General features: G+C 40.4%; 1 protein-coding gene and 1 long non-coding RNA gene across 3 annotated transcripts in view; one reads left to right on the top strand and one right to left on the bottom strand.

The window, feature by feature from the left end:
- CDH6 (cadherin 6) overlaps nucleotides 1–12624 on the top strand; it is a 103567-nt gene extending 90943 nt beyond the window's left edge. The window contains exons 9-12 of the mRNA XM_015619650.3: nucleotides 329–450; nucleotides 1252–1369; nucleotides 1457–1708; nucleotides 5409–12624. Coding sequence (XP_015475136.1) covers nucleotides 329–450; nucleotides 1252–1369; nucleotides 1457–1708; nucleotides 5409–5899 — 983 coding nt within the window. The 3' untranslated portion in view covers nucleotides 5900–12624. The remainder of the gene's footprint in view (nucleotides 1–328; nucleotides 451–1251; nucleotides 1370–1456; nucleotides 1709–5408) is intronic.
- On the bottom strand, nucleotides 10998–22939 carry LOC117243916. 2 transcript variants are annotated; one of them, XR_004496002.1, is made up of 3 exons: nucleotides 22043–22939; nucleotides 13641–13764; nucleotides 10998–11570 (listed from the first exon to the last, which is right to left on the bottom strand). It is a non-coding gene; the product is annotated as an uncharacterized LOC117243916 (long non-coding RNA). The 2 variants fall into 2 exon arrangements; XR_004496003.1 differs by lacking the exon at nucleotides 22043–22939 and adding an exon at nucleotides 15321–15397.
- Nucleotides 22940–24261: the final 1322 nt, after the last annotated feature.

The following is a 24261-nucleotide window of genomic DNA, read 5'->3' as shown; positions in this document are numbered from 1 at the left end:
ATCAGTCAGGCTAATAAATAGATTTAATTTAGTTCCAGTATTATATTTACATATATCACACATACATTCATAATCACACTTGGAATGATCAAAGGAATTTGTAAATCCTGGACTCCCACTCCATCTTAACTCTATAGTTTACACAGAATTAGAGTAATGAAACTATGTTCATCCCATAATACACTCACCAGAAAGCAATAGAAAGTAAGTGAAGTGCTCTGAGTGAGAAAAATTAAGACAATGAGCCTCTAAGTCTGTCCTTTTCTTCCACTGCACTGAGTCAGCAACTGGGTTAAATAAAATCTCCATTCTGGTTTTGTCATTTCAGACAACCCAAAACAAAGCAGCCGTGTCCCAGTGTTCATTAAGGTTTTGGATGTAAATGACAATGCTCCGGAGTTTGCCATGCTTTACGAGACCTTCGTCTGCGAAAACGCAAAGGCAGAACAGGTGTGTTGTCTGCTCATACTAAGGAAATATTCCAAATTAAATGAGTTTTGCTACTACTCTTGCATTACCTCATCAAGTGGTGTACTTTGCACTGCATCAAACTTAATTGCAAAATTAAACAGTGGCTGCACAGTATCTGATTTCACTCAGTATTCTTCCAGCTGACATGATGGTATGTTTTTGAATGTTATTTTCTGTACTGCACCTTGTTACCCCTGATTAATTTTCACTCTTTCATCCTTTGCTTTATTCAAGCACCTCCACTGTCTCCTTCAAAAACAATTTCACATTTGTAAAAGTTACAAGTCCTGTCTGTGATACAGCTACATCCTGCAAGATACCACTCCTATTGTAAAGTAGTTCAAAGTTGCAGATTATTTGGAAGATTCAGCCAAACAATTTCTGTGACATGAGATTTGGATAGACAAATATAAATTCGGCTTGGACTTTCATCTTTCACCTTTCATCTCTATTCCTTGTCACATGCAAAGGTTTCCTAGCCATCTGCAGTGGCACTAACCCAAGCCTTCTGGTGAAATCAACATGATTTTCCTGCCAACTTTCAAATTCATTATGTCACTCACTGATGGCATAGGATATAATAGTACGGAGACCCTAAACATATATATATATAAGCAGCATGCAGATGACTTCTCTTAAGCTCACCATAGCAAGATCATCTGCCTTGAAGCAGAAGAAAAAAATTAACACAAGAGATTGCTTTTACAGGTTTTTTTAAGAGTACATAAATAAACATAAAGTTCACTGACTTAGGAGATAATTTTGTTCTTATTGTTTCAGCTGATACAAACATTAAGTGCTGTTGATAAAGATGACCCTTACAATGGACATCAGTTTTCATTCTCCTTAGCTCCCGAGGCAGCCAGCAGCTCAAACTTTACACTACAGGACAACAGAGGTGAATTTCTAGGAAGACTTTTCTTTATTATCTTATACTTGCTTTCAGTCTTCAGATGAAGATTTAATGCATGCTTTGTGTTTCCAGACAACACAGCGGGGATTTTCACTCGAAAAACCAGATATAACCGGCATGAAACAAGTACCTACTTCTTGCCAGTGGTGATATCAGATAATGATTACCCCATCCAGAGCAGCACTGAAACAGTGACTATTCGGGTGTGTGCTTGTGACCATCGGGGAAAGATGCTCTCCTGTAATGCAGAAGCCTTGATTCATCCTACTGGTCTTAGCACTGGGGCTCTTATTGCCATTCTTCTCTGCATCATTATATTACTTGGTAAGTAGCTCAGGGGCATTTTGTTCCTTTCATGGTTATTTTGCATTGCTATAATTATTATTCCAAGACTAGGACATCACTCTCATCCTGTACATATATTATTGTATTTCCTCCTCTGAGGGCTGCTACAGATGGGGTCTATAGGGCACAACCAATCTAACCTTTGTTATCTGAAAGTTAGTGATATATGAGGAAGAGGAGACAGCTGGGTTCCACACTCTGGTCAATGGAAAGAGACACCAGTAGAGAGACACGCATACCATGCCGTGCCATGCCGTGCCATGCCATGCCATGCCATACCATGCCATGCCATGCCGTGCCGTGCCGTGCCATCCCATCCCATCCCATCCCATCCCATCCCATCCCATCCCATCCCATCCCATCCCATCCCATCCCATCCCATCCCATCCTTTATTGGTATCTGAGGAGGACCAGACACATTATTCATAACCCTCTGCAGGTGCCCATCCCTTTTTGTGGACCATAGAAAGAGGGCAGATAACTTACTTTTGAAGAATTAACTTCCCATTTCTTAACTGAGGAGAAACAAGTCTCAGTGCTTTTTTGTCTGTTGGAAAAGGATGCTAAATGATACTGAGGGACCCTCTCAAAAGCTTCAGGTCCTCCATTTCAGCCACCTGTGATTAGAAGGAGGTTGGATCCTGAGTGTGGAGGATGTGTAGAGATCTGGCTACGGCACTTACAGGTGGTCAACCTTTCTTCTAGATATATAAAAATAAGGACAGTTTGCAACATCTCTCATACCTGTCAGGTTCCACCCCTCCTATACTGCAAACAGATAGTTGGTCACTTGACCATTATCTGTATCTGTTCATCTGGGGATAACTGCAATGCAACACAGGCTGTTCTCTGGGAGATGTTATTAGGATGTTAGGAGGAAAGAAGGGAGTCAGACCAATTTTACAGCAGTAGGGTCAGGCAGGGGAGAAAATTCTTCCTTCATGATTCTACTTCTTTTTACCATACTCCTATATGCCTTGGACATGCTTATCACCACTGCAGAGTCATCCTGATCTTTACTTTTAACAAAATTTCCCTCTCCGGTAATAAGTCGAAGATGAGGTTGTGGTTCTCAGACCCTAACAATATTGGCTTGCTCAAATAAGCTCTATCCCATTTTCAGAAAAGATTCCCACAATAACAATCTGATCTTTAATTCACCATTAAATTCATTTTTCAAAACATGCTATCATTGCCCCTAAGGGCTGAGCTCACTTTGTATTAAGTTCCTTACCAGAAAAAGTAATGTAATGCTGTAGGTAGTCTTGCACTCGTTAGTACAACTGTGCTCATTAATATCAATCTGACATTAAACGATTTCCTGTTTTATGTCAATCGAAAATAATTGATTCTGTGTGCTAAGCAGCACTTTATGTCAATTACTGCTCATGCCACCATGCACCATAAGCAGATTTTCAATTAACTCAGCTATATAATTTTCTATTTTCAGGTTGGTTGCAGGGTTTGAATGTGCAGCCACTACTGAGTGAAAAACAATACTCTGGGCAGACCTGAACCACAGCTCAAAGTTTAGCAGCAACAAAGAGTGCCTGTAAATTGCTAGGTTTATATGCAGTTTGAGTAAGTTTAGCATCTTCTCAGGAGGTTTCAGATACTGCTGAACACAGACATGCAAATAAAAGTGATGTACTTCAACATGTAGCTTGTGATGGGATCTTTTTCCTGCAAGTTCAGCACAAAGCAGTAAAATCCATGTATCAGATGTGTGATGTATTTATCATAGTCTCATTCTTGCATGTTCTGTGTAACACTACTTTTGTAATGAGATACTTCAGCAACTCTGATGTAAAATCTAACATTTATGCTTTCATCAACATCTATGCTTTCTCAGACCATTCTACCAGTCACTGCTCCAGAAGCCCATTCCAAATTGACATTGTTTTTCAAGTTCTCCAAAATGTTCTCCAGCTATCTCTCTTCTTTCATACACATCTTTCACCAGTCGTCCCACACACAGTGCCACAGCTTTTTGCTGTTGAGGAAGAAAATAGTGTCTGTCTAATTTTTGCACAGCAGCACAAAGACGCATCACTCAAACTAGGACCCTTCTGTGACACCATAAGTAAATCCTCATCATTAGGCTGAGATCCCAGTGCAGTCTGAACCACCCCTCCTAATCCTTCAGCTTCACCATCCATTTCCTTTCAGCTCATATTGATAGTCAATCTACAAGATGCTCAGGCATACATACAGACAGTATTTTGCTGTAAGCAATCCTGCAGGGGAACTCATTATTAAAAAAGCCAACCAACAAAAACAAACAAACAAAAAAACCCAAAACCCCAACCAAAACAAACAATCAAAAACAACCAAAAAACAACCACACCATGCCACACCACACCCCCCCCCAACCAAAAGAAAAAAACCCACCAGAATTTGTCTGTCAGAGGAAACTAAGAATGAGAAGGTTCAGTGGAGTAAAGTTTTGGGGTTGGGGATGCCCTTAGTCCTTGATGTTGACCTTAAAAGGTTACAACTGAGGAAAGGACTGAAAAAAAATTCTTTAACAGTTACTGTGCTTGACTCACATGCCATTTTAGAAGCAAAGCTGACATGAAGCATCATTGTGATCCACCTTATCATCTCACATCAATGAGTTTCGGCATTTCTGCTTTGCTTTGCTATGAAAAAACTGTAAAGACAGCACGATGTGTCCTTCCTTGGAGTTTGCACAGCAGAGCTGAAATGCTGGGCATTGCAGACCTCAGACTACCAAAGCAACACTGACAGCAGAAATACATCCCTGCTCCTCGCTGCTGTTCATTTGTCAATATTCAGCCATTTACATCTTAAAGTAGAATCCAGCTAAGAAATATGAAACTAGCTTCTATGGAAAAGTGTTGACCATATCCCTTTCCACGTTCTGTGTCCTCCATCACTACTGAAAATCATTATTGAGTAAAAATTCTAAAATTTGCATCAGGGTCATGGAAGGAGTTCCTTCCCTCCAAATAAATGAAAAATATGTGTATGTGAACACACACTTTAAAATTAAGGACATAAAAGATGCTCTAGAAATCTGCTTTTTTCAGATTAAAAAATATCTTTATCATATCTCATCAGTCCATTATTTAATTTGTGTACTTTTCAAGGTGATGTACATTGTAAAAACATTCCAGGGACATTAACAAAACTCAGACTTTTTGCTGTCTGAAAATCCACTCCATATTCCAAGCTTTTTTCCCAATGAAGGATAGATTTACTTCTCTTGAAATCTGGCTTTGATAAGCTCAGTAGATAGCATCCTTGTCCATAGCAGAAGTTGCATAATGTCCAAGGAGGTCAACATAAATAACATCTAATGTTACTTATTCTGGAGAAAGTATTTCTTCCTTCCTAGCTCTCATGAAACTAGTTTCTCAAGGTGACAAAATTAGTATATGGCTCTGGTTAACAAAGATCCTACTGGCAAAAAAGACACTCTGCTTGGCTTCCTGCAAGCTTGACATTTCCTTTCTTCTGTGCATGCATGCCATTTCATCTCCCAAGAAGCTCACAGACAGAGCAAGCGCAGCCTGAAAATCTGATGTGCACATTTGCAGTTTTTCAAAACATCCCCTCAAACTTCAAACTCAAGCAGAGGTGCAGCATTTCTTTTGGGCTTTAATGGAGCTGGGGATTAACCTTCTTTCCCTTTCGCTGTTGTTTTTGTTTGCAGTTACCGTGGTGCTGTTTGCAGCGCTGAGACGGCAGCGGAAAAAAGAGCCTTTGATAATTTCCAAAGAAGACATCAGAGACAACATTGTCAGTTATAATGATGAAGGTGGTGGAGAGGAAGACACCCAGGCGTTTGATATCGGCACGCTGAGGAATCCCGAAGCCATAGATGATAATAAATTACGCAGAGACATTGTGCCGGAAACACTTTTCATGCCGCGGCGGACTGCAACAGCACGAGATAACACGGATGTCAGAGATTTTATTAACCAAAGGTTAAAGGAAAATGATACAGATCCAACAGCACCCCCGTATGACTCATTAGCAACCTACGCGTACGAAGGTAATGGTTCTGTGGCCGAGTCCCTCAGCTCCTTGGAGTCGGTGACTACAGACGGAGATCAGGACTACGATTACCTCAGTGACTGGGGACCTCGGTTTAAAAAGCTGGCAGATATGTATGGCTCAATGGACAGTGACAAAGACTCGTAATATGTTGTCTTTTTTTTTTTTTTTTCTCTCTTTTTTTTCTCTTCCTCATTCCCAGAAACAGCATCGGGATATGTGAAGTGGCTATTTCTTTCTGTTTCTCCACAGCTGTTTGAAAGGGTTCTCTGTTCTACGCATTTGAATTGTCTAATGACTGCGGTCTGTGTGGGTTAGCCATCAGAAAACTTTCTCTTGTATCATTTTATGAGCTTCCAAGAGGCAAAATCCTTATTTTTTGAGTGCATCCAGTTTACCAAGCCAATCTTACAGGCACAGCAGTAGTGGAGGGAAAAAAATGGATCAGATGGGGAGCAATATTTTTACTTGTTCTGCTTATATTGTAAATTGGAGTATATTACTGTTTAAGCTCACTTGCTTTTTACTTGTATTCGGACTATTCAGCTCAGACGACTGCTCTGTCGATTGTGTATTGCACATCCCAATGTAATGAGGTACCCTAGTTTACCCTATGTATTATAGTCAAAAGTAGTGGTGACGGAATGAAGGTTTATTATACAAGTAGAGTAAGCTGAGAAAAGAACATCAAACACACATTTTACTCATGAGGAGGGTAGAGAGGCTTAATGGTCATTTAAACCTGAGTGTTTCTCTAGAACTCACCATTGCCCCATTGCACTGAATCATACTAACACACACATATATATAGCTCATTGACTGCTCTGTATATATTCTTTGGACCTAGCATTGCTGGAGAGATGTGTGTGTGTGCACGTGTGTGTGGTCAGTAGCCCCAACATATAATTCTGAGATGGTTTCCCCGTTCTAACCCAGGCTTGCTTTGCGATACAGGGAAAGTGATCAAATCCAGCTCCAGATTAGGTCACGACTCAGTGGAAGGAACAGATCATAACTGTGCTTTTGTTTGCACTTTCTCAGTCAGCCTCCACCTGCACATCAGTTCAGTGATGGCCACTGTCCTGGGGACATTGGAGTTAGGATGTTCATATCCAGCTACTCCTGCCTGTTCTCATGTGCAGGTGGGGAGGAGTGACCTCAAGGTGACTACCACCCTCTGGGGCAAAAGGAGCAACTGCAGAGGAGCAAAGTTCTTTTTTTTGTCCTGACCTCTGGATGTCCAGGGTTGATTCCTGACTGACTCTCTGCCCAGTTCTGCTATCTGTAAAATGGGGAAATAATGCCTACCTCATCAGGATGTTGCAAGAACTATTTAAGACATTTGGAAAATGCTTTAGAAATGGAAAACACTGGCATTCTGCCAGAGGAAATAACTTTTCATGCTTTTGGGTAGTTGTTTCCCTTTACTTTCTTCCAGACTCAAGCCCTGAATGAACAAATAAGTGAGAATTAATGGTCATTCCAGTGGCCTGAAGAGGGGGTTTATAATTATAAGTCATTTTTTTAAAATAAACCACTCAGCAAGGGTTGTTAAAGACATCACCAAAAGGTAGCATTTTAACCACAAGTTTCTCTGTGTGTGTTTATCTGCTTTGCCAAGCTAAGTAATTTTTGTCCAGGTGTGGGGTGGGGGAAGTTGCCCTAATCTTGGGCCAAAACAGTTTTCTTTATAGCTTGCACACCACTCAGTGTTTCAGTTGGTTTTTCAAACATGTAGTGGCTGCTCTTCAAATCCAGCCATCTAGGAGAGACTCTCTGGAGAAAACCCTAAGGGGCTGCCATGGGGCATATCCAATTCCAGGAGTTAAACACCACCCTGTGTTCCAAAGTAGGGAACCAGCCCATGGCACTGTGCCAAGGAAAGAAAGAATTACTATTTTTAAAATACCTCATGTGTAACTATTCTCATTTATTTCATGAAACAGTATTTAATACCAGAATTACAGGAATGATTCTATTTTCCTCCTCCCCCAAATTTTAAGTGAACCATTTTGAAAATTAAACAGCTCCAATTTACTTCAGAAATAAAAAGAGATGAGGAAATAAGTTAATAAACAGAAAACTAAAAGCAATTAAAAATTAATCCCTGGAATTCATTACTCCTTGTGAGTTAAAGAGAGCAATAAGGGTCCCAAGAATTAGACTTTGACAACCACAATGACAGAATTTTAGGTTTTGTGGACCAGCTCAAAGGGAAGAGGATGAACCAGCCATGCTGTGGCCCCTGCTGTGCAGGTGAAGACTCGCTCACAGTGAGGAGCACTGTACTCCTGTAGGTGTAGAGCACAGCAGCTAATGGCTTGCAGATGCCCAGCACTATAGATTGGATGCTTTCAGAGCAGAGAAGCTCAGACTTTCCTCAGCCTCCTGGTGGAGGCCTCTCAAAGTGTTTAAGTCCAACAGAGTGTGGTTCCCAACTCCATCACTTAGTGGAGGGCTGAGCTGTTGCACCTATCACAATGGCAATGGCATGGCTAGAGCCTTACTATGTCCTCTTCAGAGCCCTCAAGTAATTTAAGAAGCTAAATGCCTAGCTCTTCATGCTGCCTTGAAATTGGAACTTCTAGGAAGCAATCTCTCCAAAAGCTGGCTCTGGCAGACGGGAGAGACCATCTGGATTTCAGATATGCCGAGGAGCAGCAGATGCTCAGCACCAGCTGCCACAGGTCCCTCACTTTGGGCTGCTCCCCTCGCACAGTCAATGGGGCCAGCACATCCCTCCAGGGGCTCTCCCCAGTGGCTTCCTAACACATCCCTCTCACTCTTCACTTTGTGGTTGCCTCCAGCAAATAGCCCCAAACTCAGAATCCAGCTGGATGCCCAAAGTGAGCCAGTGAACTGTCCGTTCCCTTCCTTAGGCCTCAAGGCCTCTTAGGCCCGAGTCTGTTGGCTGGTGTGCAGAGGGGAGGGCAGGGGTGGCTGTGAAGCCACACAGCTGCTCAGCCCTGCAAGCCACCTCCAGCTCACTGGGAAGAAGGAGTTGGTGGCACCTGGCTGCAGAGAACGCTGGTGGCCTGAAGGGGCTGGGCCACCCTGCATTAGTCACTTCTTGGGTGGGATAATGAAACAGGAGGATCAGTGAACTCCTTGTAACTATTTTCCTATGTTTGTACAGTGATTTTGTCTGATTTAGTGATTGTTAGTAGCAGTCCAAGCACAAGTTTTGAGTTGGCTTGGGGTTTTATTCCTTTTAATTCAAAGCTGGTTTTATCTTGTCCATTGAGTGACACAGTAAATAATAGAGAGTGGCTACTCGTGCCTGCTATGTAAATATATTATATATATAAAATTATGTTATGTCACCAAAAATATGGTGCCTGAATAGCAAATGCATTCTTCTAAGAAAATTTGAGGGAAACTTGCATCCAAATTATTATTTATGCATCTAGGTTTTAAGGTCTATTTTTTTTCCTGCAAATTGAACAGATTTAGCATCTCACATACAGCCAAGGAGAGTTCAATTCTTTCTTTTCTTCTTGCTTGGCAGTACCACAAAGTGCAATTTATAAAATTAGTACTGCATTCTAAATATTGAAAGTGCCATATTGCAGTGAATACAAACCTTTGCAGTAGTATTTCTTTGCACTTTGTTGCATGGTGGTGTGCTACATGATAGAAATGAGTATTTAACAATGCTTTCACAAAGCGCTGCAATTGTCATTTGTAGATAACCAGTTGTTGGACTATGGGCTATGAAGTGGCTTTCAAGGCTGTTTTAAGCCTCTTCTTACAACCACACCTATTTCAGAAGAAAAACATTATTAGGCAGTTCAGCTAAGCCAGGTAGAGAGATAAAAATGCAGTTGGCTTTTAATTTGGGAAAGCATCTGACCTAACAACAGGAAACATATTAAAAGATGTCAAGGAATTCAGTGGAGTCAACATGAAACAGGGACCTGGGAGTCTATGCCAGCCATGCTACTGCAGAACAATACTATCTCTACACTTGAAATGGGATACAGAAACTATTTCACCTCAACCCCCAAGAGAGTCACTTTACCCCAGAAAACTGGAGGGGAGTTGTTTTTGTTTTGTGTTTGCTGGGGTGTTTTGGTTTGCAGGAGAACTACTTCAGGTTAAACCCAATTCTATTCCACAGCAGCACCAGTGTGGGGAGACACAGCAGCCCGTGCCTCCAGTGCAGCTGTGCCAGGACATCTCAGGACATCTCTCTGTGCAGAAAAGCGCTTGCAAGAGCTGAGGCAGAGACTTGCAGAGAGCTCTGCACAAGGCTCCACCAGCAGTATCACAGGACTGAGATGTGTTCCCAAACCTGACATAGATGGAGTTGTGTCTAACCATAAGAAAACCAAATTGTCTGTATTTTTCAGTTGTTTCCATTAAAAATGTGCTGGAAAAGACACACAGCAGAAAAACATGTCACCTGTACCAACAGAAATATTTTCTGAATTTTTCCTAAGAAACAAATATATTTTTCTGGTCTTACTTCATTCTATGGACAGGTGTTTCTTCACTGTTAAATGTGAATGGAAGAGGCAATCTTCAAATAATCCAGTTTAGGAAGTTGCAGTCATTGTAATGTAACATTACAAGTTACAGTTTTCCATTTCTCTTTTTACAAAAACAAACAAAAATCCCACAAAACCAAGAAAATTAACATCTGCAGTACCACAAAAAACCAGAATAGTTACAGAGAAGTATAGCAGAGAGAAATGGCTTTTGAAATGTGTATCTACCAATGTACACTTTCAAAACCAGAATTAACCATGTTGAGCAGAACCAGGAGTGGATTTCTAACACTTTCAGATTTACTGACACGCCACTGGGAGATCTGCATGGATAGGGAGAAAGAAATCTTTTTTAGGCCAAGCAACTTTAATCCAGGCCATTTCCATGTAGCTCTCTTGGAAAGAAAGGCACTTGTTAAATTTCTGCAGCAGAACTATCTTGGTGGTCTTCTGCAGGGTGAATTTCTGACAGTGGTTCTGAGTAGGCAACTCTTTACAACCACCACTGCCTAAGCTCTACCTGCCACCATCTCTTAGGAAGGTCTCTCCATGTTTCCTTTGGCTATGAGAAGTATTGAAGTGTTTCAGAAGACCACTGTCCCAACTGGATGCTGCTATCCCCTGCCTATTCGCATTTCAATTAACTCTTCAGTCTGAGCTTCCTCACCAAAGGAGAGCTGACAAAGTAACAGTCACAATGCTACTTCCAGTGAGTATGAACTATGTCATAAGCTGTGAAAGGCAGGATTTTTCCAACCCATATACACCTGTGAAACAGCAGCCTTGTCCAATAAATGTCAAAGCCGCAATATTTTTTGCTTTCACTTCAGTCTTTAGAAAGAGTTCTTTTCCCAGAGATTGTTTCTGTACTTAAAGAGGAACAAAAGCATATTTAATGTCTACAGAGTCATGCGTTGCTCCAGAAAGAGAGAAAAACACAGAACTTCATCACAACGCTTTAATACCTTTTCTCTGCCCTCAGCAGTTTTATTTAAGCCAGCTGAAACAAACAATCTTGATCCTGCCCGTCATTTTGCAATATTACACTTTTGAGCCCAGACCTGCATTTGTCATCCACTAAAACAGTTTCCTGAACAGTTCATAAAATTCAGTGGTAGGTATCCAAAAGCTGTGGCTGGGGTTATAGGAAGTACAAGTGTCAGAGAGCTGAGCATTTCAGGAAGAAGAACAGGAGGTGAATTGCATGGGGTTGTGAGGAGAGGTAGTCAGTCACACGCAAGGCAGGCCCATGGCACTTAAAAACCACAAAGCTATCGTCTTGTGTGTAGAGTTACTGGATCCTTTTTTCTTCATGTATCTTCTGCTTTCTTTAAAAATAAATTTAAAAAGGAAAAGGAAAGAAAAAAATTAAAACGAGCCACTATGTTTAAATTTCTCCTACCACAAAGTTGATTTGACAAATAAGGCATAAGTCCAGCATATAGAAAAATCCTTTCCATTCCCATGGGCTTCTGACTTTTCCTATGAGACTGCACTATTTATGTAAATATACTTGGAGACACTTTCTATAAGCTTTTAGTTTTCTATGATCTATTATTTTAGCGTTTATTAAAGATACAAACTTATAGAACTATTAAGCATTCAGGTGAACACAACAAAGAAGGAACACTGCAAACACAAAATGGTTCTGGATTTTGACACAAAAAAAACTCTTCAGAATCACTGTACCGTTTTAATTCTGTGATCTCTTTCATTGCTTTGAAAAAATTAACCTTAAAAGAAAGGCCTTATAATAAATGCTATGTGCATCTTATCTGTGTTACTGAGCGAAATCAATCTGGCAAACTCCTATTGCAATTTGTGATTTTTTTTAAACCCTTTAAAATAAATGCTTTTTGGTATTGATTTTTTTTTTTTTTAAATTAAAAATACTTCCAAGCATAGATTGAAAATGATGCCTCCACCTGGGAAGATTTACTCACTGGCATGCTCCAGCCACTCAGTCTCTCATGATGTCATTCCCTGGTTGTGCCAAGGGAGCCTCAGCATTGGATGGATCTGGTCATTGCTCAGCAGGCAGGGACATTTGTGGGTGACAATTTTGTCATCCAAGAGGTTTACACCTAGAACTTCCCTGTATTGCAAAGAGACCCATGCTGGAATGATTATCTCTTCTGCAGCGTGGATGGGCAATTTGTTTTTGTCAGATGGAAAGTGTGCACTCTCTCCCTTATATTTCCTGTTCACTGTACTGGCTTCATTGTTTGGGGTTGGGGGGCAGGGGGAAATGAAATTTAAGGATTTGATGAGAAACCAATTTGAACAACAATTTCTCACAGACAGAGTGAATTTGCCTTTTTGCAAATTGATTTTTGTAACAAGTTATTTATATGATATTACTTAATAAATTGTTTTTTCTAACTTGTTTTTTTTTTCTAATTTTCTCAAACTATGGTATGTATTTACAACACTATCATAAATATAATCCTTTAAAAAGATTCTCCAATCACTTTAAGACAAAGGGCTAAATTGACTCAGTCTTTGAAATTCCATTCTTAAGTATCTGGCTTGCACCATGCTATAAAAGCAGGAGGATCACTATTCTGTGATCATTGAGGCCTCCCAAGCGTGGTGTAATTCCAGAAGGCATCATTTAGTGATGCTTACTACAAGGAGGATATTAGTCTATGATCACAAGCGTAATTTTGACTAGCCAAGGTTTGCCAGGAAGGCAGCAGATTTGTCAAGGTAAAGCATGCAGAATGCCTTTATTTAAGCATATAAAGATCACATAATTTATAATAGCACTGTTCAGTTATTTGTCTTTCATCATGTGAGATTAGAAAAAAAAATGTAGTCTCTTTGCACTTATGGAGAGTCCAAATGTCATTTGCAGTATCTTTTTACATAAGAACAACCTCCAGAGAAAATTCTTCATTTTAATACTCCCTTAATAAAAGAGCTGTCTATATCTCCAGAAATTCCATCATATTTAAAGGAAAAGGACAAAGAAAAGGGTGGGAAAGGTCACAGCAAACTAGTACTTAATCAAAAGCATTAGAACAAACCACAAAGTCAAACAGTTTAGCACTCAAACCCATGTGGGGTTCATGAAAGGACTGAGTAAGTTCTGTAATAGATGATAAATTAGCCCAAATATCCACCTGCAATCTTTGGTGGAGCTCCAGAAGAAAATCTCTGTATGAATAGCCAAAAAACACCGAGCTTTTAAAAACAGTAGGAGATCACAAGGATATAAATACAAAAGTCTACACAGTTTTTATTTACCTCCTTATGTGCACACCAAGCCAGGGAAACTGAGCACTGCACTGAGCAGGGGGATGCACCTACTGCCCACCCTCACCCTTCAGCAGGGGCACACACACACACACTCGCAGGTGCCAGCACAGAGAGGCTGCAGTGACCCCATCTCTCACCTCTGTTACTTTGTGCATCAGAGCAGCCCTACAAAACATCAGATTGAGCTTTTCATCTTCTAAATAATGGCAGTAGCAGCAGAAGACATCCTGGGTGTCCAGACTCTGCAACCCTCCACATGTGCTGAGAGAAGAAACACTTTTATTTACATGATAGAGGAATCTGTCTTATCTCTTGTCTTATTTGACTTACTATATCAAAGAGTACTTCAGTCATAAAGAAAATTCAACTAAAGGATAGCTTTTCAGCCAGAAAATGTATTTGGTTTTTCAGCATTAATTTACCGGGTTTATCTATGTAAAATTACACCTCTCAACAACGAGCAACACATCATCCACAACCCCTGCAGATATTCATCTGTCATTAATACTACCAAAGTCATCACAGAGGTAAGTCAGCTAGACAAGCCAGACAAGCCATTAAAGTCAACAGCGTTTTACATTTTTTAAGTTCTTGTTGAATTTGTCTCCTCCTACTCTGCCTCTCTGCTCCAGTCTTGTGAAACCCCACTGGAGTGCTGCATCCTGCTCTGGGATCCCCAGCACAGGAAGGACATTAGCCTGTTGGAGTGAATTCAGAGAAGGGGACACCAAGATGACCAGAGGCATGGACTTCCTCTCCTGGGATGAAAGTCTGGGAGAACTGGGATTGTTCAGCCTGGAGCAGAGAAGACATGACCTAATTGTTACCTTCCAGTACCTGAAGGGAGTTGGAGGGACAAGAAAGATGGGAAATGATTTTTTACAAGAGGAGGAGGGAACAGGACAAGGGGAAATGGCTTCAAACTGAAAGAAAGTAGGTTTGTTTAGGTTAGATGATAGGAAAAAATTCTTTACTGTGAGGGTGGTGAGGCACTGGAGCAGGTGTCCCAGAGAAGCTGCGATGCTCCATCCCTGGCAATGTTCAAGGCCAGGCTGGATGGAGCTCTGACAACCTGGTCAAGTGGAAAGTGTCCTCCCTGCCTCTGGTAAGGGGTTTGGAACTAGATGTTCTTTAAAGTCCCTTTGAATCCAAGCTATTCTATGATTCTATGAATTTCAAGGACAGCTCAATCAAGAGAGCCGAAGAAAAGAGCAAACATTTAAGATGCTTTAATACTTGCATAAAAATTGCAGGAATGATCACTTAAATGAGCAGCCAAGTGAATTCAGTGTTGGTTCTTCCAACCTTATTTTGTATAACATTCCTTTCCACGCTGTAAACGAAATTTGAGTTTGTTGGATAAGGAACAAATTTTAAAAAAATCCTAACATACTCTTATCCAAAATCTTTGAAGCTTTTCCTCTTTCTTGCCAATACTAGTACATTTTTCTGATTGTACTACAGACCATTATTAGCAAATACCCACTCTGCATTTTTCTCAAAACCAACTGCTACAACTAGCAGTTTTTCAGCAGCTGTCTATCTCCACATCAGATCCTCAAGTACCTCTGTCCCTCCAGTCAGAAGGGCCGATTCCACTTCCTTTATTCCCCACACAGAAGCAACATGAGCATCATCAGAAGTCCTCAGTCACTCACTATTTCTAACTGCTCCAACACTCATTACACTTTTTTTACCTCGGCAAACCAGAAAGTGCACAAAACCATTTTTATTTTTACTAGTTGTGGAGACACTCGGCCTGATAGGACCTTATCATCATACCCTACTTTATTTAAGCAAAAGAGAAACAAACTTACCATGATCAAAAGAACAGAATGGAAGACTGTATGCAAGAGGACATGCTAATCTGAAAATTCTAAAACCCTTTGGGGCTGTTTCTTCTTTACATAAGGAAAACAAACAAACAAAAACCCAAAACCAAAAAAAATCAAGCCAACAACTCTCCCTTCCCCCCCCCAATCAAGCAGAAAACTAAAATCCCAGGAATACCCTAAATATAGTTTTCCTTGTACCCCTTGTTGGAATTTTGCCTTTCTTAACTCAGAACTTCGGCTGGCTGGCTGCTCATGCATGCATCTTAATTAATAACCAAATGTATAAATCCCCTCCTGATTGCTTTTACATGTTTTTCTAAACATCTGCTTCTACCTTCATTGTTAGACAAAGCTGCTCTCTTCTACAGCTCAGCTGGGGAACTTATTTCCCTCTCTCTCAGAGTGCAATTGGGTATTTCATGTCAATTATCTTAATTGGAAGCAAGCTTAACCCATTTCCCAATTACAGCTCCAGCTTATTAGAACAAACAAACTCTCAAACCTCCTCTAATAAAATAAACCGAAAAACGCCCCCAAAGAACAAACCTAAACTTTAGTAACGAGACATTGAAAAGAGGACTGAATAAAAGAGCTCTGGTAAGTGAAAAGTGAGTAAGCTGCTGTAGGGGTGTGGGTCTGACTGGCTTGATCTCCAACGCAGCATTCCCTTAAGTCTGTGGGAGCTCACAGAGAGAGGACTCCTCAGCCTGGCACTGATTCATGTACTTTCATCTCCCACACACCAAGGTGTAGCTGTCAGGACAAAAAATAGAGGCAGGTGCATCTTTGTTTTGCCACTGCTGAGCATTGCAATGGTCTAGCTTTCTTCAGCTGTTTGAGTACAGAGACAGGTTCTCTCTACCCCTCCTTCTCACACTGCTCCCAGACTTCATCACTCGTGTTCAAACAGACATCGACTTAATGACCGCTGCCAAAGACTAAAAGCCTAAAGAGAAAAGTCATCCAAGACAAGAGGGCCAAGCCACCTGCTCCTGCTATGAGTTATGGCTTGGTTAGCCCTGGCTCTTCACATGGCCTTCACTCTCTCACTTGCCCATTTTCTGTTCCAGTGTCAAATGCACACCAGACTTATCCTTTATTACACATCTGTGAAGATAACAGATTAAAACCATTCCATTTGGCTTCCCAGGGATGTTATCACCTTTTGGAGCAGCATCCACCTTTTAAGCACACACTGGATACTAGTGTAAGGAGCTATGTGTAGAAATTATTCCACATTTTATACTACCTATTTGCACAGGACAAATGGTCCAAACATTTAGGCCATGAAGCTGTAATATTCTTTCCCACCTGCAGCATCTTCCAGGTACTGATCCAATGATGAGTGTTTTCCCCTTGCCAAGATTACATGTTCAGAGATATTGATTATGATGATATTTTGATTTTGTTGTTTTCTGGTATTGTCAACATTTCTCTAAATAATTTCTACAGTTGTTTTTTAGAAACAAATAAAAGTCAAAATATACTTTTGAGATTCACCGCTCTAATATCTTGGTATTTAATCAACCTGTAATATCATATTGATTACAAATACCATGGAGACAAGATATTGGTGCTTGTCTTTAGAGCAAGTACTTCATGTAGCTCTTTATTGCAAAAAGGGCCTTTCAAATGTTTTCCTACCAAATATCCATCTGGCCCATGGGCTCTCTCACTTTCACAGTCAAAATTTTATCATTGATCCTGGCAGAAGGGAGATGGGACTCCTGAAAGGCAATGCAGCTTAACTCTTTGAAGACCAGCACAAAGTGTAGCATAGGACAGAAAGGGACTCGGATCGTACATGTTTCTCCTGAGAACTATGAAATTAAATAAACATGTGTGAACAAAGATCTCTGGCAGGAAGGTCATGACACATAAAACATTGTGCCAAGCATTCAGCATTCCGTGTTACTGCTCATTAACCCTTACCTTGCAAAAACAAAACAAAACTCTCATTGTATGTAAGCTGAGACATCATTGAACCCTGTCAGCTGTCTACTTTCTCGCTCTCAATTCCTCTCCACTGGAAGGTCATGCCTTTCCTGCAGGCAATACTTGCTTTGTGCCAGCTCTGGTCTCCCCTCCTGCATCCCCAGCCTCCAGACCAACTGGACCAAAGCTGAACTGCAAACTTTAATTTCATTGAGCTCTTGTTGTTACATCTCCTTTCTTTTATCCTCCTCCTACATACTTTCATAAACATTTGCACCACACATTAACTATTTTTATATACATATATATATAAATCTTTTGTGCTAATGGTTGCACAGTCTTGTTTATCTTACTTTTCCTTATCTTTTTTAATCCTGACAGGTACTTTACCCATGCTCTGATTTACCCCTGCAAGTGTGACTAGACTATTCACATTTCATTGATGCAGATAGTTCTGGGCACTCACTAGGTACCTTTTAGGAACTGGTAGACTCCAAAAGCCTATTTCTATAAGTCTAGTACTGTCAGCACGAGTTACTTCTGTCATTTCTGGAGCTAATCTTGTGATGAAGTGAGAAAATGCAAACTCCGAAGATATTTTGATTACTCGAGGGAAAACACTTCCCCATCTAGGCTGCCTTCCCACTGCCCAATCTTTTTGGGACAGCAGTGAGTTAGAGGCCACCAGAACACTTTCTATTCTCCTTGCAAATAAGGCACGTATTTTTGTTTGGTGAAAAGGGTTTCTAGTTCAGGAAAGAAAGACACAAATATCATTCTTCCAGCACTGAAAGAAAGAACCAAAAAGTAGCTTTAGGAAAACCATTTTCCTATGGACACAGACACCAGCTAGTGTTCTCTTCCTACCCCTCCATTCCCTTACTATCAGCCATGGAAGAGGGAGACAAGAGTCTGTGTTTGTCTCACCTAAGTACAAATAGGGTTCCCACTGAAGGAAGTGTAAAGAAGGGGGCAGTTAGAGAAACTTTGTTCCTGACAGAAATATAACTTGGACTGTCATAAAGTGTTAGTGTCCATATTTACATCTCTCCCATAAACCCGAACCATTAGTATTAGGGGCAGGGGGGATCAAGGGGAGTTCAGAGATTTAAAGACTGCTCCAAAAAACATGGTGTTACCTTCTATAACCTGAAGGCTTAGAAATCAGAAACTGACTTCAAGTTTCTTTGCATATGATGATTATTTGTCTGTTCAGAGAAGCTAAAGGCACTAGTCCTGGTGCATAAAGTGAGAAATGTGTATCAACCTGGGCAAGATTCATGCACTGTTTTCTTCAAGTCTGGAACACGGATTCAAACTCTAATCAGTCTGAACTGTCACTTTAAAAAACACTTCCACACGGCTGAAGATATGCTGATATGCTTCAGGTATGAAAGTTGTGACTGAATGTAGACTTATAACAAATGTACTGTTAGGCACTGCTGGTTTCAGTCCTCAGAAACCCTGCTGCTTTACTGCTTCAGACTTCTCATCTGTTTGCGGTGGCAGCTTCAAATCATTTACTATAAAGTCAAAATAAGAATACCTAGAGCAAGAAGGTTTGGAGAGAACTCACAAACGTGAATATGCCCTAGCACATAATAGGAAATTAAGCAGAACATAATTTTGTCATTTATTGCAGAGGGGTACACCAGTACTTTTGTATGAAGCTAATTTCAATGAAATGAGCACTGTATCTGTCCCCTCCAATGGAGCAAGTTTGTAATTACAGAATTAATTGCTATTATTGTCCTGGATTAATGCAGTACCCTCCTTTGCTGCCAATGGTTCTGCACTTGTAGGAGGATGCTTGTCTAATCAGATGTTGCTTGCCGTGTCATGGCTTTATGAAGTTAGCCTTGTTCTGATGTAGAGTAATTATATTTAAGTTGCACTAGGCTGTACAGTTTAAATGAATAAATGACACTTTGGCACATCCTGGTTGTAAAAGGTCTTGGAGTTAGTTTATTTAGAAGAAAAGAGAAGAAGGAATTTAAGTCCTCGGTCTCCTATTACAGTAAGTGCACAGATCGCTGCATCTGTGCAGAACAACAGAGCAAGCCAAGGAATAATTTACTATGTTATCAAAGAGGAAAAAATGTTGACTTTACCAAATATTTAGTGTTACTGAAACATAGCCCTTTCATGCAATCTATTCTGTACCTGAACAGCCTAAAACTCACACACATGTAGGTGTTCAGGTTCTTTCTGTGTTACAGATAATTCAAACTCAGGAGTGACTTCTTTTAAAAAACGTGGTTTTGTCAAGTTAAAAAAAGGTCAAACTTCTTGTGTTTTCTCATATTCACTTCTATATATGCTAGAATAAATGAGTCTTCCAGGCATAAAAACACATTTTATGTCTCAGACATGTTGATAATTCTGCTGAGACCTAATGTGAATTTGTATTTTGAGTTTCCTTAGGTCTGAGTTGAAAGACTTGATCTTTAATTTAAAGTGGTTATTTAGTTTAAAAATAATTTTAGTCACTCTAAAGAAAAGTTCCATAAGGGAAGCACTATCAGTATTTTTAACTGAAGTGGCACAAATAGTATCTTTCTAATATGGTGCCTACTGTATTTAGGGCTTGAGCTACAATAAACACAATGCTCCTTCCAATTCCCCAATGAAAAGAAAGGTGATTTTCTTTATTCAAACCTCTTGATCCAAGAAAGAAAGGGAGAGGAGATAAATACAGTTTTTTGTAGTATCGCTTAGAAGTAAAGGTTAATCGTAAAGTGCAGAGCTGTTTTTAGATGTTTCAAAATGTAAAACAGATGAATTCACACCTTTCTCATAAATGGACCGTTCTAGTTAAAATTTTGAGCAATGAATTCCTGGCTCTGCTTCTTTTTTACAGAGAAAAATAACATAGTGGCCTTCTGGGGCAAGATCTTTAAAGATTTTCGATGAGATTTATGTGGCAGAAAGAGCTCTCAGAGACAAATCAATATAACTAAGTACAGCACTCTCATACAATCACGCTGATCAGGAAAACTGGCTGCATCATCACAGGGCTGTCATTTTCTCACTTGCACTGTGTGAGATTGCCTAAGGTTTCTCACAACACTGAAATCAAACCCTCCAGTTGACAGCAGCCAGTGACAGCAGGGGGTTCAGGGCAAAGGAACTGTATCTTCTTGAGCTTGTGCCTTGTTAAACACATTTCTTTTTCTGACAGACTCGAGATTCCCATTTCTTGGCACCATATTACCTGCACAGACACATTCTCAGGTTGCATCTCTCCATCTATTAGATAATTTTTATAAACAAATGCAAGGTCAAAGATTTCAAGGAAAAAATACATTCTTAACACTTTCTGTACATCCAACACCTTTCTTTATTTGTGGTATTTTTAATCAGTCTGTTTGCAGTGAACAGAAAGACAGTGCCTCATCTTGAAGTGCTAAGATATTTCTGATCCTCATTTCTTCACCCCCTCAACATCAGATGAACCAGTTCTGTGGTGTGTTTTTACTTGGCTCCTTCTACTTCATGCTAATTCCCGCTGCACCCCGTACCCTGAGCACTGCTCTGCTTCTGTTCTGCTGCTGCTAGGGCACTGTCATGTTGGTGCTGCTGGGGAACTGGTCACAGCAGGGCTCAGTACTGCATGGAGAAAATGGCACTCTCCACCCCAGCAAGCTATAGGTAGCAAATATCTGAAGGAATTCAGGTGTAAACCAGTAAAATCAGGAAATTAGGAGCTCAGCCTGCCTAGCCACTTCTGAAAATCCTGTTAGGTGTCTGCATGCAGGTCTTATATACACTTACATACTGTAAGTATGTAAACCTGTAAATCTGGACTGGCATCCCAGAGGCTGGAACCATCTGAAGGAGGACTTGCCCACTGAATGCCATTCCAGTCTGTCCTAGCTGAGCACAGACTCTGCTTGTTCAAATGCGTGCACCAGTCTCACGTATGTACACGAGTTATGCAGAGCCTGTGCAGGTCTGGGCAGTTTTAATATAAGATATGCACCAGTGAGCTATTAAAGAAATGGGAATATAAAGTCCTATTTGCAAGAAATGAAGGCTAAAGATATTTAAATGTGTATGTGTGTGTAGCAATGTGGCTTAACAATACTAGCTTGCTGCTGACGGACATTAAAAGCACAAAGCAGTGTGAAAAAGAGGTGCTATCCAGTATATTTTATAGAAATGTCCCTCACAGATTTTTAAGGTCAGTTCTGCTACTTAGCTATTAATCTTAAATACATGAGGAAAAAAAATCACTTGAAAAATTAGTCAAAATGTTAGCTGTACTGGTAAGAAGAGGTGGAGAGCATACAAATTAGGGAGAGAGAAGGAAAAAGAAAGGAAATGAAAGGATCGACACAGGGGAAAAGAGAAACCTCAGGAAGAAAATGAACATTCCCTGTAAATATCTTCAAGGTAACAATGTAAATGAAGGAAGGAAATTACACCAAGTCTCAGAAGAAAACAGAAAAAGAGGTAATGGCCATAAGCAAAGAAAGAAAAAGTTCAGCCTAAACATGAGCAAAACTCTAAGAGTAATTAGGCTAGTGAAAAATTCAGAGGTAGCTGAGGTGCAATTAATGCACACATTCAAGAAGACTGGACTAAAAATAAAAAGATGAAGAGCACACATCCATTAAAGTAGAGAGGAAATAAATTTAAACTATTAAATTTTGAGAGGAAACAAAGAAGAAAGTGTTCTCTGTTACCCTATTGGTGATTTTTCTCCACAATTTACTTGGTAAACTTAAGATTGGCACAGTGATTAAATTGTGTTTCTTGCAACATACCTGTTTTCTCATGGCACCTGCTTGTTCGTAATTTCTTCTTTGTTTTGTTTTTGTGACACCTGACATCAGTGCTATTCTTTATTTTTTTTCTTATGTGACTTCTCATCAGTTTCAATTCAGCCGTGGCATCTCCTCCTCTCATCATTTTGTTTCCTTTCCATCCAGCTCCTTCAATTATTCTATAGACACAGATGCTGCTTTTCCAGTGAGGGCTGATTTGACTGCACGCTCCTTCAGTTGCACTTGCTCCAAACATTTTGAGTCCTGCCTTGTTCTGAGAGAGCCTGTCGCTGTTCAGGTGTAGGTGACTGTTAATAAACCTGTGCAAATGGATGACCCTAGTTTGACATGGGTCTGGTTTTCAATAGGCATTTTCCTTCTAGAGACATCTGTGTTTCACTAAGTACATTATGATTTAGTACATAGCATAGGTGCTGTTTCATCAGCAGTATCTCCTTGGTGTTTTGACAAACTGCAAATTCATGCTTTTAAAATCTCAGTTACCTGGATGCCAAGGTTTCATTTCAAGATTCGAATTTCAGCTCAACATAGATGCTCATTAAAGTCAAGGGAAGGACCCTACTGACTCAGATGAGCTAAGAAAGAGACCTTATACTTCTATTCAAGCTTAAGTAACCCTGAACATAAATTTGCCATTTGGATCCTTTACTGTGCAGTCAGTACAACAGCTTCCACTTCTGCTGTTGTACATTCTGTCACAGATGGTATTCCAATTCCACAGTCTGTTTCAAGTCCTCACACAACTCTCCATACCTTTGTATGCAAGTGCTCAAAAACACATAACAGACATACCCTCCCAATTCCAAAAGTCACAAAGTGCTTCTTCCTGCCTTTTCAGATGGATAACAGAATCTCATTTAAAAAAAGAGTTGGGCAGCTACGTAGCTTTGATGACCTGTGCCAAAAGAGCTTTGTGGTGTCCTAGGAGCTCTTAAGTTTTTCCTGGAAAAAACACTTGAACCAGAGTTTCCTAGAGTGTGGCTGTAACAAAGAGAAAGAAGGATTGAGCCATAGCCCTGCTATGGATGCAAGGGCAGGTTGGCTCAGCAGTAAGGAGTTTGTGCCTGCCCAGGGACACTGTCAGGAGAGAAAGGGGAGGGAAAGGAAAGACAAAGTTCATAGTCCCTTAACATTTTTCTCCTTATTTTGCCATTCTAAAGTTGCCCTTGCTGGGGTTAATTAACAACTATGAATGCCAGTGCTACAGGAACAAAGTAGATTGCAGTTTTTACCCCTCTCCCACATTTTCCATAGCTGTGACTGGACCTCAGGATGTGACCTCTGTAAATGCTCTCTCATTACTTTCCTACTAATTAGTCTCATTTCATTTATGAGTTATATTAGCTGGGGATTTTATATGGTTTAACACATTAGAAAATAAAGCTTCTTGACATTTGAAAATACTCTCACTTTGGAGAAACTGTCAGTCCTCTTCACATCGGCACGTAAGGGGATGGTTGAAAGAGTCATCTGGGGATAAAGAAACGTTCTCCTCATAGCAATGGCTATGCAAAGTGTTAAGGAGGCCATGCCATGCTGGCTTAATGTGAGCACTTGTGTCTTATAGCTATATGCCACAAATGTTTAAAGCCTAGATTCAACTCATATAACTATGGGCGTTAGACTGTTCAGAAAGATAAAAGAGGTGTCACCCTTTGCTTCTCAGACAAGAGGGGGTGACTCATCCTGCCTAAGCCATCAACTGGTCTCTGGAGATGTGGCTTTCTCTCTGCACTTATCACAGCAGGGGCCTGGGGAGGGGGGGCATAGCTATGACTTCAGTGTCTGCTGCTGGGTAGGATGTGATTCAGCCTTAGAGTTTAGTATGATAAAAGAATTTACAAGAAGTTCTTGATTTTGGGGTATTCTGTTTTTTCTACAGGAGCAACTGACTTCAAGTTCTAACTTCAAACAGGGCCTGCAGAAGCTGGTTGTGCTCTCTGCCACTCTGTGTCCATACACACATGTAAGCTGAAGAAAAATGTCACTGAAAATTCATCCTGGAGCTGCAGAAGCCAAATCAGCACATTTCCTCCCCTATGTTGGCTAAAGCACTTAAAAAAACAGAGGCCATTCTGCAGAGCCAGGTACACTCACAGCTTGCTGGTATTCACCTTTAACAGAATATCAGCCTTCCATCTGTTCTCCACTATCACCTCCTCGAAAATGTGACTGGGATTAAGAAGGATTAAACTTCT

The sequence above is a fragment of the Parus major genome, chromosome 2 (genome assembly GCF_001522545.3).
Source record: "Parus major isolate Abel chromosome 2, Parus_major1.1, whole genome shotgun sequence".
Taxonomy (NCBI): domain Eukaryota; kingdom Metazoa; phylum Chordata; class Aves; order Passeriformes; family Paridae; genus Parus; species Parus major.
Note: the sequence above shows the minus strand (reverse complement) of the source record. Positions and strands in the feature narration are given on the sequence as shown.